General features: G+C 46.5%; 1 protein-coding gene across 2 annotated transcripts in view; it reads left to right on the plus strand.

Annotated features, from left to right (window-relative positions):
* Window positions 1-5934: 5934 nt before the first annotated feature.
* The window catches only part of stx18 (syntaxin 18), a 190634-nt gene continuing 175522 nt past the window's right edge, over window positions 5935-21046 (plus strand). Inside the window, exon 1 of one of the 2 annotated variants that reach the window (XM_038792583.1) lies at window positions 5935-6133. In XM_038792583.1, coding sequence (XP_038648511.1) covers window positions 5981-6133 — 153 coding nt within the window. In that variant the 5' untranslated portion in view covers window positions 5935-5980. The remainder of the gene's footprint in view (window positions 6134-21046) is intronic. The other variant, XM_038792584.1, reaches the window with a different exon arrangement.

The raw sequence follows: 21046 nt of genomic DNA on the forward strand, positions 1-21046 counted from the left end.
GCAGACTGTAAAGATGACGGTTCTCCCCAGATTGCTGTTCGTTTTTCAGTGCCTTCCCATCTTCATCCCCAAATCCTTCTTCAAACGGGTGAACAGGATTATTACGGGATTTGTGTGGGCAAACAAGACCCCGCGAGTTAAAAGGCTGTTTTTAGAGCGTAGTCCGCCCGGGGGGGGGGGGGGGGGTTTGGCACTGCCGAACTTCAGTAGCTACTATTGGGCGGCTAATGTGGCCATAATTAGGAAATGGGTAATGGAGGAGAGGTCGGCGTGCGGGCCGCTAGAGGCGGCGTCATGTAAGGGCACCAGCCTAGGGGCACTAGTAACGGCACTGCTGCCGTTCTCGTCAGCACAGGAAGGAGGGGGCCTCAGTTTGGACCTTGATACGGAACAACCATAGACTTTTTTTTTATAAATTTAGATTAGCCAATTATTTTTTCCAATTAAGGGGCAATTTAACATGGTCAATCCACCTGCTCTGCACATTTTTGGGTTGTGGGGGCGAAACCCACGCAGACACGGGGAGAATGTGCAAACTCCACACGGACAGTGACCCAGAGCCTGGATCGAACCTGGGACCTCAGCGCCGTGAGGCGGATGTGCTAACCACTAGGCCACCGTGCTGCCCGAACAGCCATAGACTTGCTCCGGGCAGGATCGATGGGGGGTTTCAAGCCTGGCATAGGGCAGGCATTAGGATGGGAGACATGTTTATAGATGGGTATTTCCCTAGCTTGAAGGCGCTAGAGAAGTTCAGCCTGCCCCCTGGAAATGCCTTCAGATGCCTCCAAGTCCGTTACTTTCTCAAAAAACTGATGGGGACATTTCCGTTGCTATCCCTCGAAGGATACAAGGCAGGGTGGTGTCTGGCATCTGGGTAGGAGAGGGGAAGGTGTCGGACATCTACCAAGAGCTGCAGGAGGCGGAGGAAGCCTCAGTGGAGGAACTGAAGGGCAAGTGGGAGGAGGAGCTGGGTGAGGGCCTGTGGGCTGATGCACTGGGCAGGGTGAATTCTTCCTCATCATGTGCCAGGCTCAGCTTAATTCAGTTTAAGGTGGTACACCACGGTGGCTCTCATGACGACGGCGAGAATGAGCAAGTTATTTGGGGTGGATGATAGGTGTGCGAGGTGTTCAGCAAGCCTGACGAACCATGTCCATATGTTCTGGGCATGCCCGGCGCTTAAAGAATTCTGGCAGGGCTTTGCGAGGGCTATGTCCAAGATCTTGGGACACGTGGGTGAAGCCGAGTCCAACAATAGCGATCTTTGGGGTGTTAGAGGATCCGGGAGTGCAGGAAGCGAAAGAGGCCAAGGTGTTGGCCTTTGCCACCCTGGTAGCCCAGAGATGGATCTTGTTAATGTGGAGAGACTCGAAATCCTAGAGTGTGGAGGCCTGGATCAATGACATAGCTGGGTTCCTCAGCATGGAGCAAATAAAGTTTGCCTTGAGAGGGTCCTTGATGGGGTTCTCCCGGCGGTGGCAACCGTTCCTTGACTTTTTAGGGGAGCGGTAAAATGTCATCAGCAGCAGCAATGGGGGGGGGGGGGGGGGGGGGGGGGGGGGGGGTTTAAGGAGGGGGAACTGTCTATTTAATGTATATTTTCTTTTTGTATGACAACAGCCACCTAGTTTTGTTAAATATTTTTACGTTTATTTTTCTGTTATTAGTGATGTAAAAATTCTGTTTGAACAAGTTTTAATAAAAACATTAAAAAAAAAACATGATGACAGCCAGGCAGATAGGCTTGGTGGCCATTGCTCGTTTCCCTAAAGTGCAAGCGGGTAATTGACTGCACTCACGTTCATGTTGGAACAGCCAACTGCATGTATGAACTGGAAGCATTCCAATTATGGTTATATTCACATCCAACTGGCTTGCGGCTACAGCTGAAGAATTGTGCAGGTCTGCGCTCATTTCGTAGGGAGCTCACTTGAATCATATATCTTGCATAACTCTCAGCTCCTGAGCTTTTCAAGGCCCCTGTCCAGGCTAACAGCCGAGACTTGGATGACAAGAGCTATCCCATCCAGGCCTGATTAATGACACAAGTGAGACATCACCATCGTGCAGAGGAGCACTACAAAGCAGCCTACACTCGACTAAAGCCATCATAAAACAGACCACTGGCATGTTGAAAATGGGCTTCTACTCCTTTGATAGGTATAGAGGAGCTCTCAAGTATGCACCACACAGGATTTCACAGATAATCGTGCCATGCTGTGCACTGCACAATGTGGCCTTGCAATGTGGTGAACGCTTGCATCAGGATGACTAGTACTCCTCCTTAGATGAGGATAAATTCCGAACAACATGAATATGCATGAGTCTTTAATGGATGGCAGGGCCATGGAGAGCGTCCCAGGGAAACTATGGACAATCTCATATGCACAAGATTCACCCAAGATTAATGGATTTACATGACCATTGTCTCATTGCTGGTACAGGTTTTCCTGCTCTGGATGTTTATCAACTCCTGCTAGCCTGTCCTCAGGAACGGCACTGTGGTTAGTACTGCTGCCTCACAGAGCTAGGGACTCGGGTACAATTCTGGCTTTGGGTGACTGTCAGTGTGGAGTTTGCACATTCTCGCAGTGTCTGCATGGGTTTCCTCCAGGTGCTCCGGTTTTCTCCCACAGTCCAAAAATGTGCATGTTATAGAGTTATACAGTCCTACAGCACAGTAAAGGGCTTTTGGCCAATTGCATCTGCACTGGTCAAAAACAACCACCTAACTATTCTCATCCCATTTTCCAGTACTTGGCACATAGCACTGTAGGAAGGAAGATGTTTTGGGCGTTTTGAAAAACTTGAGGATAGACAAGTCCCCCAGGCCTGACGGGGTATATCCAAGGATTCTATGGGAAGCAAGAGATGAAATTGCAGAGCCATTGGCAATGATCTTTTCGTCCTCACGGTCAACAGGGGTGGTACCAGGGGATTGGAGAGTGGCGAATGTCGTGCCCCTGTTCAAAAAAGGGAATAGGGATAACCCTGGGAATTACAGGCCAGTTAGTCTTACTTCGGTGGTAGGCAAAGTAATGGAAAGGGGACTGAGGGATAGAATTTCTGAGCATCTGGAAAGACACTGCTTGATTAGGAATAGTCAGCACGGATTTGTGAGGGGTAGGTCTTGCCTCACAAGTCTTATTGAATTCTTTGAGGAGGTGACCAAGCACGTGGATAAAGGTAAAGCAGTGAATGTGGTGTACATGGATTTTAGTAAAGCATTTGATAAGGTTTCCCATGGTAGGCTTATGCAGAAAGTAAGGAGGCATGGGATAGTGGGAAATTTGGCCAGTTGGATAACGAACTGGCTAACCGATAGAAGTCAGAGAGTGGTGGTGGATGGCAAATATTCAGCCTGGAGCCAGTTACCAGTGGCGTACCACAGTGATCAGTTCTGGGTCCTCTGCTGTTTGTGATTTTCATTAATGACTTGGATGAGGGAGTTGAAGGGTGGGTCAGTAAATCTGCAGACGATACGAAGATTGGTGGAGTTGTGGATAATGAGGAGGGCTGTTGTCAGCTGCAAAGAGACATAGATAGGATGCAGAGCTGGGCTGAGAAGTGGCAGATGGAATTTAACCCTGAAAAGTGTGAGGTTATCCATTTTGGAAGGACAAATATGAATGCGGAATACAGGGTTAACAGTAGGGTTCTTGGCAATGTGGAGGAGCAGAGATCTTGGGCTCTACATTCATAGATCTTTGAAAGTTGCCACTCAAGTGGATAGAGCTGTGAAGAAGGCCGATGGTGTGCTAGCGTTCATTAGCAGAGGGATTGAATTTAAGAGCCGTGAAGTGATGATGCAGCTGTACAAAACTTTGGTAAGGCCACATTTGGAGTACTGTGTGCAGTTCTGGTCGCCTCATTTTAGGAAGGATGTGGAAGCTTTGGAAAAGGTGGAAAGGAGATTTACCAGGATGTTGCCTGGAATGGAGAGTAGGTCTTATGAAGAAAGGTTGAGGGTGCTAGGCCTTTTCTCATTAGAACGGAGAAGGATGAGGGGCGACTTGATAGAGGTTTATAAGATGATCAGGGGAATAGATAGACAGTCAGAGACTTTTTCCCCAGGTAGAACAAACCATTACAAGGGAACATAAATTTAAGGTGAATGGTGGAAGATATAGGGGGGAACGTCAGTTCTTTACCCAGAGAGTAGTGGGGGCATGGAATGCATTGCCTGTGGAAGTAGTTGAGTCGGAAACATTAGGAACCTTCAAGCGGCTATTGGATAGGTACATGGATTACGGTAGAATGATGGGGTGTAGATTAATTTGTTTTTAATCTAGGACAAAAGTTCGGCACAACATCGTGGGGTGAAGGGCCTGTTCTCCCACCAACCTCTGAGTGAAAAAGCTTTTCCTCACATCCCCTCTAAACATCCTGCCCTTATCTTAAATCTATACCCTCCTGCTCATTGATTCCTTCACCAAGGGGAAAAGTTTATTCCTGTCTACTTTATCTATGACCCTCGTAATTTTATACATATGAATCATATCCCCCCTCAGTCGCCTCTGCTCCAAGGAAAACAACTCAAATCTATCCGATCTTTCTTCATAGCCAAAACTCTTTCAGAGGGTTGGTGCGGACTCGACGGGCCAAATGACCTCCTTCTGCATTGTAGGGATTCTATTAAAAAAACGACTTTAAAACCTGGAACCTCCACCACCTAGAATACCAAGGGAAGTGGACCAATGTCATACACACACCCGTTACGGGACAGTTACCCAGCACAACTTTTGCGCCAGTCCGCATACGTCACGCAGCCTATCATGACCAAGATCTCAGAACCTGCTCCATCGTCACAAGTGCCAGGCTTCACAAACAGCAGTTCAATTGTTCCTTTGGAACATAATAAGCAATCTCTATGATGCTGCATATAATAGAGTATCTCCAAAGCTTGTAGGCTCCTCTATGTCCCATAGATTGGAAAACATCAAAATAGACAAACATGAACAATAAATACTGAATGCAACACAATGCCATAGTCTCTGACACATTAAAGGAGATATCTAACATTCCCCTGCAGGCATCAATGAGTGAAACCTTTGAGGCATGTCAGTGTAGTTAGGTATCTGACGGGTCAAGTCCAAAAAAATTATAATGATGCACACAAATAAAGTGAAGACCCATTATGATAGCACCAGGTTGGATCCATTCTCACTCTGCTGCCTTACCACTTCAGCCTCGCTGTCAGCCATGGATCAGCTCCCCTGCAATCTAGAGAGCTCCTTCCTCAGCAGGGAAGAGGATCCTGGGATTGAGCACATCTCTGCCCATTTTCACCATTGGTTCCTGATTATGGCCCTGGAGAGCAATTTACAAACTTAGAATTCAACTGATGAATTTACAGGCATTTACAATTGCCCGAATTTCAAGAGACAGAGCGAAAGAGGTATTCCACGTCCAATGAATTCACAGCAAGGTGGGAGATGCACAAATACAGGGAGGTAGTCGTGGAAACACAATAAACTACTCCAGAAGTAGAATACAACGTAGGTATAATATGATAGATGAGGAACTAGTCGTGGCGCGGTTTCGATGCGCTGAATGGCCTCCTCCTATGCTGTAGCTTCTCTGTCAGAAACAATGAAACCCAACTCATGTGGGGGGAGGGGAGGAAGGTTGTGTGTACTGGTCTCCATGGGAACCCCGGGCTTCTCCAGTAACATCTTGGGAATAAAGTTTCCTCAGAAACCATAACATGGGCCATCATGAGACGTATTCTTTTCCACCCGACCACACGCACAAATCCAGAGAAGCCCGACTGTATCTCCTGGTCTCGCCGCCAGTTTTCATTTCCAACTTCGTTCCCAAAACAGGAAACCTCCCGACGCACAATAAGGACGTCACCGACTAACTGCGTAGACTCGGGCCCATGATGATGACGTTTCGCCGTTCTCGGCGCGCGGCAGCTGAGGGAGGGTCGCGCTGTGATGATCTGTCGGCTGGTGACGTGTCACACCACGGGAAAATGGCGGCCGATATCACGCTGCTGTTCAGGGCGAGCGTGAAAACGGTCAAAACTCGGAACAGGGCGATCGGGGTCAATGGCGAACCGGTGAAAGAGGAGATCCTGAGGAAGGGGAGGAGCAGGGCCGAATTCACAGCCCGGGCTAGAGAAGTGGTGAGTGTTAAAGAGAGAAGAGAGAAATGTAAACACTGGAGGAGGATAGGAAGGCATTGTACAGAAAGCAGGAAAAAAGAATTTTCATCTTTGTAGAGCCATTGGATGCCCCAACTGTTTTACAGCTAATTAATCACTCTTGAAGTGTGTTCACTGTTGTAATGTAGAAAACTGCTGCCAATTTGCACATAGCAAGCACCCACAAACAGCAATATGATAAAATGGTAGCCTTCCATCGGGTTGTGCCATGGTGGTTGGGTTGTGCCATGGTGGTCAGCTCTGTGTTAAGCATTGCCCGGTGTGGTTCCAGCATCGCATTGTTGATGATGCTGATAGATGGCGGTATGGCACCATCCTGGATCCTGATGGTTCAATCAAGCTCCTTGCAGGTGTGAGAGAGTCTGTCCTTTTCCTACTGTTGGTGTTCCTCATTATGGAATGTGAGTGCGGCATCATAGTACATTGTCTTGGATCATAGGCGAGCAAGGCTGAATAGGTTTCATCAGTTGTGGAATGTAAATAGGTGCTGTTTGTAGGGACCCTGAAGATATATGACAGCAAGAAAGAGAAGAATATGCCAAAGTATACACAATCCTGTTTGATCCCACTGCAGATCTCAAAGGGTTCTGAAGTTGCTCCATTATAGCTGACCTTACCCAGCATGTTGTCATGGAAAAAGATCAAACTGAGGAATTTCGGTGGGCCATTATTCTCAAGCAGCTTAAATAGACTTGCTTTCACAACAAGACAGGAGCAGAATTAGACCATTCGGCCCATTGATTCTACTTCACCATTCAATCATGGTTGATATGTTTCTCATCCCCATTCTCCTGCCTTCTCCCCATAACCCCTATGTGAGATTGCTGAAGACAATATATAGCGGTCTCCTTTGTTAACTGGATTTCTCTTGCAGCTGCCGGATTTAGAAGATATGTCAATTAGAGATCTTCCGGTTCTGAAAACACGAAAGAATCTGGATTGGATACATTTAGCCAGGTTCTGCAGTTTGACAAGGGCAAAACAGGAAAATAGTTTTCCCACGATACTCAGCAGGGTGATGCCTCAATAGTTATTGCAATCACTATGGTCAGCTTTGTTTTTCTACAATCTCTGCATTACGCACATCCTGGGACACTGCCCTCTCCCACTAGCAGAGACAGAGGAGATGCTGCAAGAGTGCTGATTTCCCATGTTTGATGAGTTCAGGCACTATCATAGAACAGTACAGCATAAAACAGGCCCTTCGGCCCTCGATGTTGTGCCGAGCATTGTCCGAAACCAAGATCAAGCTATCTTGTTCCTCTTGACAAGACATTCAACCTCTTTTGTGAACCATGGTTCCCTCACACGGCCATTTCCTCCCTGCCTGACAGGGACATACCTATCAAGGGCATGCAGTATTTGTTCCTTGAACAAGCTCCACTTTTCATTTGTGCCTTTCCCTGACAGTTTCTGTTCCCATCTTATGCTCCCTAATTCTTGCCTAATTGCATCATAATTACCCCTCCCCCAATTATAAACCTTGCCCTGCTGTACGGCCCTATCCCTCTCCATTGCAATAGTGAAAGACACCGAATTGTGGTCACTAAGGTCATCCAGGAATAAATCTTCACCTTAAACAACTGTCAAATCATGTCCCTCTCCCACCAACTTCACAAGTGGAGGATGGATTTAAAAACAGTGGCTCTCTCTCCCTCCACCCTCTCTTTCTCTCTCTCTCTCTCTCTCTCTCTCTCTCTCTCTCTCTCTCTCTCTCTCCTCTCTCTCTCTCTCTCTCTCTCTCTCTCCTCTCTCTCTCTCTCCTCTCTCTCTCTCTCTCTCTCTCTCTCTCTCTCTCTCTCTCTCCACCCTCTCTCTTTGTGTGTGTGTGTCTCTCTCTCTCTCCAGTATACAGATTTAGGAACTTTTAATTCAAAAATTCTACAGTACATTACTGACCTTGAACCATTTCTTTGGTCACTGTTGCAATTACAGTTTGTTGCATGCACAGCAAGATTCCAGGAGGCTCTCTCTCTCTCTTCCCGTTTCCCTCATTCTCCCTCTTTTCCTACAGCTCTCCCTATTTCTCCCTACAACAGCCCAGCACCCCCAGCCTCCCAGTTACACAATCTCTTAGCAACATCCACGCACACAAATATCACCATTATAAACCAGACTAGAACAGATTGAGAGACTGACCCCTTCTCTTGAGTTTCTCTCTGTCTCTCTCTATCCCTCATTCTGTCTCTCGTCCCTACCTCATTCACATCTCCAAACCCATCCCTCCATCACTCATGCTCTCTTTGTCCGTCAGATATTGAAATCAAACCTTGATCTATGTCATCAGCACCAGGAGTTTTGCCCAGTGAGACAATAGCTATGCTAAGCTCCTCGTCTGTGGGTTCGTTACCCAGCTCTGCCATGACAGACAGGCTTTCTATGTGTCTAGAGCAGGGGTGGGCAAACTTTTCCGTGCAAGGGCCACATTCAGAAATTCACAATTTTAAAGGGCCGCATAGTATATTAAGTAAAATAATTACTTCACCCGGTTATGATTCTGGGCGCCTCATATAGAACATAGAACAGTACAGCACAGAACAGGCCCTTCGGCCCTCGACGTTGTGCCAAGCAATGATCACCCTACTCAAGTCAATGTATCCACCCTATACCAGTAAGTAACCCAACAGCCCCCCCCCCATTAACCTTAAAAAAAAATTTAAAATTTAAAAAAAAATTAAAAAAAATTTATTTTTTTATTTTTTTAATGACTTTTAATGACTCGAGGGTAACGAACCCTCGAGTACAGCTCATCCCAGGTTCGATTCCCGGCTGGGTCACTGTCTGTGTGGAGTCTGCACGTCCTCCCCCTGTGTGCGTGGGTTTCCTCCGGGTGCTCCGGTTTCCTCCCACACTCCAAAGATGTGCGGGTTAGGTGGATTGGCCATGCTAAATTGCCCGTAGTGTCCTAATAAAAGTAAGGTTAAGGGGGGGGGCTGTTGGGTTACAGGTATAGGGTGGATACGTGGGTTTGAGTAGGGTGATCATGGCTCGGCACAACATTGAGGGCCGAAGGGCCTGTTCTGTGCTGTACTGCTCTATGTTCTATGTTCTATGACTTGGTGGGCCGCATAAAGACCTATGCGGCCCGCGGGCCGTAGTTTGCCCACCCCTGGTCTAGAGCTTCCTCAGAACTGTGTGCTCCCTCGAGTACAGCTCAAGGTAGCATTCCACTCATCTCTCCAACTGTTCATTGCAGTCAGTGATGATCTCTCTTGTTTTTACTTTCAATGGAGCTGTTTTCTTTGCTGATTTCCGTGTTGTCTTTTTGATCCCTTCATACATAACCCTGACATTCCCTTCATCAACAGGCATCTGGGTATTGTGGTAGATTTGTAACCAGTAGTCATGGGCACACTTCTAACAACCTGTTGAAATTTATTGAGAATAGCTTTTATAGCTTATTCAGTGTTTTTTTGCTTGGACTCTCTTGTAATTAATGAGATAGTGGTAGTTGTGGTAAAGGCACCGTAATAAGAAAATCTTGCATTTATATAGTGCCTTATCATGCCTGACATTGCATCACAACCAGTGGTTTCTGTCGTTGACTTATTGTTAAAGTGCAGTCAGTTGTGTTGACAAACATGCCAGCCAGTGTGTGCACAACAAAGTCAAACAAGTGCAAACAACTGAATAACTATGTAATCTATTTTGGGTGGTATTGGGTGGGGGAGGAATGTTGACCAGGATGCTGAGAGCACCACTATACCATTAGTACCATGGGATTTTTGTGCTGAACTGCGTAGGCAGATGGGGCCTCAGAGTAACGCCTCATCGAAATTGACAAGTGCAACACACTTTCAGCACTGCACTTGAGTGTCAGGCTAATTTAAGTGTTTAAGTTGAGTCTGGCTTAAACCTACAGTATTCTGATTCGCATAAGAGTGCTACTAGCTGAGCTAAGTTTTTTTTAAATTTTAGAGTGCCCAATTCATTTTTTCCAATTCAGGGGCGATTTAGCGTGGCCAAACCACCTACCCTGCACATCTTTGGGTTGTGGGGGCGAAACCCACGCAAACACGGGGAGAATGTGCAAACTCCACACGGACAGTGACCCAGAGCCGGGATTGAACCTGGGACCTTGGCGCTGTGAGGCAGCAGTGCTAACCACTGCGCCACTGTGCTGCCCCTAGCTGAGCTAAGTTAAACGGTGTTGTACATATTGGTGGTTGGGATAAGGTGCAATAAAAATGAGAGTGAGTTGTAAAAAGCTCCTCTCTTCCTCTCTTTGCCTTTTAGCTTATTTTCACCAGAGCAAGAGATCTGTTCCTTTCTATTCTGATATAATTTGAATATTCTCAAACAATTAATGGATGAATAACTGAGTGGGAACAGGACTTTGTGATTTCAATCAGTACAGGAAGAGAAAGGCAAGTGATTAGCAGAACTTAACTTTGAGGGGATATAACAATGATTTTTGTAGATTGTTTGGATCAACGCCACTTGTCACATTAACATGCTTTACCTTAAAATGGTCTTTCATTTACCTTTTACCTGCAGTTTAATACCATGGATATTTCAGTAGGATTGTCTCTCAATTGTTTTCTTTAAACCCCAAAGAGACACGTTTATCCCATTTTTCCTTCCAATTAATTCCTCTAACAATAGGCATCAGTCACGTGTTGCACTGTACCAGGAGTTTAGTTCTCTTGTGCTTAGAGCGAAACTGGATACAGCAGTTAAGGTACCGGTTAGCCAATGAACAAAATTGTTTAACCATGACTTTCTCTGCCTTGTATTTTGTTGTTTTAGCAAATTTGTTCAGTTCTGTTGATTGTTGTCCCAAAATGATTGGGCAAGTTGAATTTTAAGGATACAAATAGCCCTATTTCTCTTTCATATCATAATATTTCATTATCATTGTTACATGGTCATGTTTCTTTAATTGTCAAACACTTTATAGCTTTTGGACAATACGGGCGCGATTCAGCAGATGTTCAGAGGGGTGTTTCTATCAGCTGCACCCCATTATTCAACGGCACTTTGCTGTTTTATTTGGCCTCAGTGAGTTTCTCTCTACTGAGGGCGCATTTAGAGGCCAGCAGCAGCGGCTGTTCGCATGTCAGGTTGCCATTTTGATCTGTAACCCTGATTTTCCCCCCACTCTTCACCTCTGATTGGCAAGGCCCCCTGGTGCTGACCTGCCACCTGGGTACCCTGGCACTACCCAGGTGGCACTGTCAGGGTGCCTGGGCTGGCAGTGCCAAGGTGCCTGGGTGCAGGGGAGTGCCAGTCAGCTGCACTGTCCACGTTTGTATGGACTAGTACTAAACGGGGCGGGGTGGAAGACCACCAAACGTGGACTGGGTGAATCTGGCATCCACATATTTAAATGAGCCATTAGCCAGTGAGGCCGAGATCCAGATCACGTTAGGCAGAACAAGTCGGGTGACCAGTGATCCTCCTGGAAAGGAGCCCGATTTGGGACTCTCGCAGGATTCACCCCTGTGCAGTGGGGTTGATGAATTATGCCCTAAATCTCCTTTTTAAAAAAAATAAAATATTTTTATTAAAACATTTTCATTTGTAACAAACAAGACATTAACATCAAACAGCCCAGAAAACGAAAATCAAATAGTACAATATCGTACAAAAGGGCACAAAAAAGAAAAACGCACCCAACTAAACTTATAAATCCCACCCAAAGAAAGATCAAAATAGCCCAGCCCAATAATAATAATAACTACCCCCCCCCCCCAGACAGCTGATGGTGATTAATTCTTTAATGTAGGAATGAATGGCTGCCACCTCAGGTAGAACCTTCCCCAGATATAACATTTCCATGAGGTCATCCAAACAGGCCGAGCTACTGGGCGGAGTGGAAGATTTCCATCCCAGCAGAACTCTCCTCTGGCAATCAACGAGGCAAAGCCAACAAGAACATCCGCCTTCACCCTGGATACGGGGAGAATGTGGAAACTCCACACGGACAGTGACCCGGGGCCGGGATTGATCCCGGGTCCTCGGTGCCGTGAGGCAGCAGTGCTAACCACTGCGCCACTGTGCTGCCCCAGATCAGTTTTAAGATTCGCTGATATGGTGCTAAAGAAGGAGACCCAATAGCTTACCATCCTTGGACCTGACCAGAACATATGGGTGTGGTTAGTGGGCCCACAAGAGCACCACTCACACTTGTCCTGCGAAGAACCCACTCATTCTAGTCTTAGTTTGCCAAGCCCTATGTACCACCTTAAGCTGAATCAGGCTGAACCGTGCACAGGAGTAAATGGAGTTCACCCTATGAAGAACATCACCGCACATGTCCTTATCAAAATTAGGTCCCAGCTCCCCCTCCCACTTCTCCCTCACCTGGTCCAGGAGGACAGCTTTCATTGACATATTCTTCCCATAAATGTTTGAAATGCTATTCCCCAGATCCAGCAAGCAATAGCATTTTCCTCAGCTTGGGAGGGTTGCAGCTAAGGGAAATGTAGGACAGGCCTTCCGGACAAAATTGGGTAACTGGAAGTAGTGGAACAAGTGCATCCTTGACAATTGAAATTTCACCTAAAGCTCCTCCCAACTAGCAAACCGTCCCTCCATGAACAAATCTCCAACATGCTCCAGGCCCTTTCCTTCCCACAGTTTAAATATTACATCCAGACCCGAACACAAACAACCAAATGGTTGCTGAAGATAGGGGCCAACAATGACATGGCACTCAGCTTGCAATGCTGCCTAACCTGCTTCCATATCTTTAAAGTAGAGATCCATCACCGGATTCGAGGAATACCTCACTGGGGAAAGCGGGAGCAAAGCTGTTACCAAAGTCCGTACACTCGATCTCCCTACACAAACTCGCTTCCATCTGACCCATATAGAATTTGACTCCCCCAACAGAATCTGACTCCCCCAACCACCCCAGCACCATCTCAATATTCGCCACCCAGTGCCAGGCAACCGACTGCCGGTCCCTCTGAAGAAATACCCTATGAATTCTCGGTGATTTACCCACCCAAAAAAAAAGAGGTGATTAACTTGTTAACCTTGGCTAAGAAAAATTTGGCAAGGAAAACAGGAAGACATTGAAACAAAAATAAAAACCTTGGGAGAATGCTCATCTCAACAGTCTGGACTCTGCCCGTCAAGCATATTGGGCGGTTATCCAACTCTGTAAGTTGGATATCACCCTACTCACCAAACGTATATAGTTTAACCTATGAAGCAGGGGCCAATCATGGGCTGCTCGGATATCCAGATACCAAAAGCTCCCTCTGGCAAGCCGAAAAGGCAATACCCTGGATTGGCTCCCCCCTGGAGGATTAACCAGAAAATATTCACTCTTCTCCAGGTTCAATTTATACCCCCGAAAAGGAGCCAATGCTCCTCAGTAGCTTCATTATTTTGTCCATAGAAGAGACTGGATCCGTAACATACAAGAGCAGGTCATGGCCAAAGGTCTCTAAATCTCACTCATAATATCATAGAATTTACAGTGCAGGAGTCAAGTTTGCACTGGCACTTGGAAAGAGCACCCTACCTAAGCCCACACCTCCACCATATCCCCACACCTCAGCCCTATCCCCGTAACCCCACCTAAACATTTTGGACACTAAGGGCAATTTAGCATTGTCAATCCACCTAACCTGCACATCTTTAGACTGTGAAAGGAAACCAGAGCTCCCGGAGGAAACCCACACAAACACAGGGAGAACGTTTAGACTCTGCACAGACAGTGACCCAAGCCGGGAATCAAACCTGGGATCCTGGAGCTGTGAAGTAACTGTGCTAACCACTGTGCTATCGTGCTGCCCTTGTTTCTTTTTTTAAAATATAGATTTAGAGTACCCAATTCATTTTTTACAATTAAGTGGCAATTTAGCATAACCAATCCTGGTCACCTACCCTGCACATCTTTGGGTTGTGGGGGTGAAACCCACTCTAAACACAAGGAGAATGTGCAAACTGCACACGGACAGTGTTCCAGAGCCGGGATCGAACCTGGGACCTTGGCGCCGTGAGGCAGCAATTCTTACCACTATGCCACCGTGCTGCCCTCGCGTTTCTTGTTCAAGTTCTTTCTACCTCATTTTGCACTTCCTTGGCTGGTTTTACAGATGCAACAGAAGAACATAAAAAATAAAGACTTCAATGTGTTTCTTGCAACCGCAGAACGTCCCAAAACACTTCACAGCTAATGAAGTAAGTTTAAAAAAAAAAATAACTTGAGTTTCCAATTAAGGGGCAATTTAGCGTGGCCAATCCACCTACCCTGCACATCTTTGGGTTGTGGGGGCGAAACTCACGCAAAAACGGGGTGAATATGCAAAGTGCACATAGACAGTGACCTATTGAAGTAACTTTGAAGTGTAGTCACAGAAATGTAACATGGGAGAGACAGCAGCAAATTTACACATAACCAGCTCCCAGGAATAGCAATGTAATAATGACCTATTTCTTTCTTCAAAAGCTTCACCAAAACATGTGTGCTTGACTATGCCCACCTCATCCTTCATTGAAGTATCTTCCCCTTTCAGTTTCTTTTAAAATTCGAGCTGTGATTTGGCCTTAAGTCTGAATGGTAGATTTCTTGTACGTTCCTGTTGACGTACTGCAGACTTCACTGAAGTTAGGGGCTTATGTAACTGAAGTGCAGAATCTGTTCTCTAAAAGCTACTGAGTAAATCATTGCACAGATGGAACCATTGACCTATTCGATCATTTTATCATAATTTTACCACAGTTACGTTCTCTCACAGCATTGCAATAGTTTACTCCGCAGTAAATAGTTACTTAGTTGCTTATTTCAACCCGTAAGGTTGACTTCAGCTTTTTCCACATACACTGCAGGTAAAAACTATGCTGATGTATGGGTCGATGAAGAATTCGTCGACAGATGATACTGTTGAAGCTGAACAAGACCGTTGAAACAAAAAAAAATTAAAAGCAGAGTGTCAGTTTTACCTACCCCCACAATGAACATTATTTTCAGGCAAGCAGCTTATATTTGTGTTGCATCTGCTAATCTTTAGCAGTGACATCGTGATGGAGTGTCTCACATTCATTTATCGTTCACTATTGTTTGATCTTGCAGCTTCAGAGCAAGCCCTGATATCAGAGACTTAGGCCAACAGTCTTGATGTGGTGGGAGTGGAAACCATCTGGAAATAATAGTACAAATATTGTAGGAGGGAAGAAGCAGTTGTGAGTCGATCAGTAGAGATGTTGATAAGGTGGCAGGCCAGACAATCAAGCAGTTACTTGTAAATGCTTCCAATACCCCTGATGGCAGGCGGTAAGAGTGGGAGAGTTTCCTGGTCACCCATCCTGCAGAAAGCAATGACAAACCACTGCAGTATTTGCCAAGTGTAATTGTGGACTCCTCTAATGGAAGCCCATGGTTTCTAACACCCTCTTGGGGCATGGTACTTGAAAGAGGAGGAATTTGTCAGGGAGCACTTATTTTTAGGGGCTGATAATCTTATGCACTGTACATTCTATGATTCTATGATAATGAGAGCAAAGAGCTTTGGGCAGGCTGACTAACATGGAAGAGGAGACATAACGGGAGCTCCACCAGCAAAAGACTTTGTGTGACCTGAAAACATGAGAAGATTGGATGGTTGGCCCTGTGTGCGTGCGTTTTGCAGGGTGAAATTGATGGAAGTTATACTACCTCTGTTGAGTCTGGAAGCTGGCAGGTTGGTGCCACTTTGAGATATTAGGCGCAATTCTTCGGAAACATTTCTAAGTGTGATAGCTAGTGGGAATTGCCGCGAGCTTCCCGCTGCTTGGCCCAGCGCGTGGCCAGCAACGCAGTTCACTTAACTGGGCCTCATGGGCTTCTCGCCGCAAGTGAAGGCTTGCCAGCTGATTCACCGGGATTGTACTCGCCGGCACCCCACTAACATAATCGGGCAACACTTGAGCTGTACTTGCTCAGCCAACCCCAGCCAGCTTGCAACAATGGCACCCAGGAGACCAGCCCCAACTCTCCAAGCAATCCCCAGCTGTCTCTCCACCCTCCCAACCCTACCTTCACACCTCCTCTCCCACCACTGTGAACCACACGTGTGGCTACCGATGCCGTCTTCCTAATTCCTCAGGAAAAGCTCTCCCATAATCATCGGGAGAGGGCCCAGACTGGTGGAGAGGTGTCAGACATAAGAATCCTCGGGCCCTGGAGGTGACCGGTGGGGCCGAGGACAGATCAGTCACTCACGTGGAGGCTGGTGGACGCCACAGAGGTGAGGAACCACTGGGCTCCACCCAGAGGTCCTGTCAAACAAGAGTAGTGATTGCCTTACTGACTGACCCAGCCCTCCCACTGACCACATGTCCATTCTCCTGCAAGTCCTCCAGCCGACGGTGCCAGGCGACACCCTCTCCTGACTCCGAGGAGAATACCTCAGAGGAGAGCTCCGAGGATGCAACCGTAGTCTGGGCACAGCTGTCATTCCCACTCCCCACCAGTGCAGATACACACACCTCGATGGGACATGCTACTGGCCAGGCTTTTGGGGCACAATTTGGTGATCACCACACCGCTGATGATGCACATCAGGTGGAGGCAGGAACCCACAGGCGAGACAGCAGCCGGAGCTCTGCTGGATCCTAGAACCTATCTGGGTCCCAGTCTGATGCTGAGCTTGTGGTACAGAGGTACCCAGACCTAATGGAGACGATGGGGCCCAGCCTGAGTGTTCGGAGGGAGATGTCAGCTTCACTCCAGCAGATCCATAGCCGCTTGGAGGAGTCCCAGAGGCTAGAGTAGCCGGGTATGTTGCCAGCAATGCGTGGCACCGAGGCCAACACTGCTAAAATGGTGACTGCATTGGAAAACCTGGTGAAGGTGTCCAAGGCGTTGCATAGTGGGTGACGGCCATGGCTGAGGGTCTTGGCAGAATGTCCGACGCTCTGGGGGTTGTCACCCAGTACCAGGCCTACCTTGAAGAAGATCTGTTGGACACGTTCCGCTCTCAGATGGCATGACTGAGGCTCAGCGGAGCTTGTCCAGTCACAGGTGGCCATGGCTGTGGGCACTGCAGAGCATGTCTCAGTCACTGAGGAACATCGCTGAGGGCGTCGACACCATGGTGCAGACCACGGGGAACCGTCAGGGCTTGCAGAGCCAGGTGATGCTGCGGCTCCAACCAGCTGCTCCTCCATCCCAAGGTGAACCCCAGGGCCCTAAGGGCACCGGCTGGGTGGAGGGGGTGCCGGGTGACAAGCCAGACCTGTCTCAAAGGTAAGGGATGGGACATCATCGAAAGTGGGGTTTGTAAAACATGTTAAACACCTTTTTGCAAAACCATTATGATGCCTCTGTCACTTCCTTCCTGCTGCAATATAGGCTGACTCCCTGACCCTTTGCCCATCTCACCAGGGCAGGTCCCACCCCTGTGGAGGGTCCGCCACCTCCAGCCGAAGGTCCCCGACCGAGCACTGGGGTGGCAAGCCCAGCACCCCTAGGCTCTTTGCCTGTGAAGAAAGATGGCTATTCACTTCCCTGTCTACCCACAGAAGCCCTTCCGCCAGGTTCATGGTTTTCAAAAGGAGTACTAACTGGTGCCAACATGACCACTTGCTGGGGAGGCCGCTGATTGACGGGAGGCCGTTGGATATGGAGTCACTCTCGTTAATTGTATAGAAATGATGCTTAAGTGGTGATGAATTGGTTTCTCGCCACACTGCGGCGAGAACCTGATATCGCCCGTGGGAGCGGGCAGGTTGCTTTGTGTGATTTTCGTTTTTGGCCGCGAGGGGGAAGGGATATAAAGTGCCTGAGATAGCTGCTCCCGTAGTTGCTCACTTCCCTTGCTGGAAATATTTGTGCCTATTCCTGGATCGAGTGACGAGGCAGGATTGAGAATTGCACTGATGCTCTCCAGAGATAAATAACCTGCCAGCACTCATGTTTTGGATCAGGCATGAATTATGTCTCTTGTTTGAGGTCCTAGAGGGCCGCCAGCCTCATGGACTGCGTGTCAGTTTGAATCTCTTGTTATCAGAAGCGGTGGAGCAAGAGAAGATTTAGGACAGAAGAAAAGATCGTCATTGCAGCACGACAGATGGATTTTATTTTTATATAAATATTTTTGTTGCAGTTTGAGTAACTAAATAGCCATTTTTCTTTTTTTTTCCCAACTCTAGAAAAAGGAGATTCCTATGGTAGTATAGTTTCCAAGGTACAGGACTTTTTTAGTGTTCCAATTTTTTTTGTGTGCAGGCTGTGGAACCATCACAACTTTAATTCTGCTCTTTTGCAGGTATTTGGCAAGTATCAGTATCAGGAGCAATCATTCAGACTCAAAATATTAACACCCTTCTCTCACAGATGCTGTCAGACCTGCTAAGATTGTCCAGTATTTTCTGTTTTTGTTTCAGTATCAGGTGCACAGGTTGTTTTTTTTTGCACCCTTCTCTCTGTTCTTCTCCCTTTCCTTGAGCTTAAAGGTACAGAGACTTAGGGCCAGATTCTCACAGAGTTGGGACTTTTAAAAATGGGGGGCAGAAGTCCCCATTTTTGACACATCTAATTTTTGCCATCAGAAAGGGGGCGGCACATGAATCACACAGGTGGGATATCTGAACTCAGTAGAACCATTTGAACTTAGGGACTCCATTTTGGCTTTTGCAAGGACTTTAACCTGCTGTATCGGGATCACAAATTGATGGAGTAGACATAAAACACTCTTGAAGGGTGAATAATGTCTGTATAACTGTATGATCTAAAGTTTGTTTGAATCTGCTACTCTTTAAATTTAAAATAAAAACAAACTACAAGTGTCCCCGGAAGTAAAAACAGTACCCTCTGCTGAACTAGTTTGAGAAACGGGCCATCTGTTGGAGATTAGAAAAAATAGCATCTGATTGAGCAGTTTCAAGAGAGTTCTTTGTTGATATTTCTCCATGGGCTTTTATTATCTCATTATGAATGTTGGCCTAGTTTCAAAAGCTACAATTATTTCAGCAGGGACTTCTGGGATCACAGTTTGATTGACAGCTTAAATAGGTTATTGAAGGATTAGCTGTCCTTGTGGGGTCAGATTAGAAGTTTGTTTTTATAAGAGATAACCACTTGACATTTACAAATTTGAATGGGTTTTGTGAATGGCAGTTCTTTTTTTCAAGTGTGCAGAGTGAGAGCTATATAACTTGGTAGCAGTTTATTTTGTTTCATCTCCACATTGCCCCTGAAGTCTGTCCATGATAGATACTGGTTGAATAGCTATGAAGTTGGCACAGCAGAGTATGTGACACCTCGTGGGGTAGGCGGCGATATGAAATTGGCATGGGCTGTGAGGGGCCATGGGAGACGGATGGGGGCATGAATTGGCATGTTGATGGCATGAGCATTATGAAGGGCCATAGGGAAGGGGGTGAGGTGGTGAAGGAGTGTGAGGGGTGAGGACTATAGGGGCAAACACCTTCTGAAACAACTGTGTCCTGGAAAAACGAGGCAGACCCTCTAACCAGCCTGCCTGGGCACCCCCCCCCCCCCCCCCCCCCCCCCGGGCCTATGCTTTTTCTTAGCTGTCAGCAGTGTGCTTACCGTGTTCCTGCCCCGCCCTCTCAGAGCAAAAATCACACAGCAGCATGCTTGACTCGTTCCTACCCTGCCCTCTCAGAGCAAAAATCACACAAAGTGGGACACTTTCTACTTGCCCATTTTGGAGCTGGGTCCAGCAATTCATAAAATTTCCAGACTCGACCTCTCCACCTCAGCAGCAAAAACGTGGCCACTATCCTGCTGCTGCCCCTAACAGCCCAGGCTGAGATCAGCTAAATTAGCCTGGCTTGAAATTTTCCTAGTCTATGCCCATGTCTAAAATTTCACATTAAATTTGCCTATGGGATGTTTAAACTTTACAGATTGCTTCAGCATATCTGAAATGACTGTAGGAAGTTTGTTTTCGGGTCTGGTTTCTTGAGAATCAGCTCTTTATGATTGTGTGAGGTTTGCCATAATTATTGTACGGATTGCTGTTTCACTGCCAAAACAGATGCTCCTTCACCGCATAACAATCCACATACATTTGTTGTAGCGCGCTGTATATTCTGGAAGCAACCTGAGATATTTTCCCTAGGTGTGCAACAGATACCCTTCAGAAATTCCCACTGTGATCCCTGGATACTGCCTACCAATTTGTGGTGCCAATGGGCTATTAAGATAGCTGGAGGAGTATGATTCCAATTAATTTTCATGACTCTTGATCCCTTGTATCCATTTGCTGCATGAAACTGAGCTGTATGTTTTCAGAATTGCACATCAGGTTTTAATGTTTTGTATAGTTTCCATCTTTGTATTTATTCAATAATGAATGCAGAGATGCCTGTTTAGCCGCAGTTTTGTTTTTGTACCACTAATTGCATTGGTAATGGTGGAAACATTTTAGAAGTGTTTATAACCCAATGTGGGCACATTCTATAGCTCACTTCTTTTAAACTTGTTTGTGTTTTGGTTTTGGAAGGCAATTGGATTTGCTCAGCAGCAGTCGTATACTGTGTACAACAGCAGTAAATAAGTGTTATCTTGCCTGTAATTTAATCAGCTCAACATTTTCACAATGTAGTTCAGATGGAAAGTTACCCCAGAAATTTTAACCAATCACTGTCTTTTCATTTGTTGTGCATTTCTAGCCTTTTCTTTGTTTATTTTTCTCTATTTAGTTTTTGCCCTGCTACTGGTAAAACTGACGTGGAGATGCCGGTTTGGACTGGGGTGGGCACAGTAAGAAGTCTTACAACACCAAGTTGAAGTCCAACAGGTTTGTTTGGAATCACGAGCTTTCAGAGCGTAGCTCCTTCATCAGGTGAGTGAAGAGATAGCGTGAGTGAAGAGGTAGATTACATGCTGTGTTTGTGTAACCTACCTGTTCACTCACCTGATGAAGGAATTATGCTCCGAAAGCTCGTCTTTCCAAATAAACCTGT

This window comes from Scyliorhinus canicula, chromosome 3 (genome assembly GCF_902713615.1).
Source record: "Scyliorhinus canicula chromosome 3, sScyCan1.1, whole genome shotgun sequence".
Lineage (NCBI taxonomy): Eukaryota > Metazoa > Chordata > Chondrichthyes > Carcharhiniformes > Scyliorhinidae > Scyliorhinus > Scyliorhinus canicula.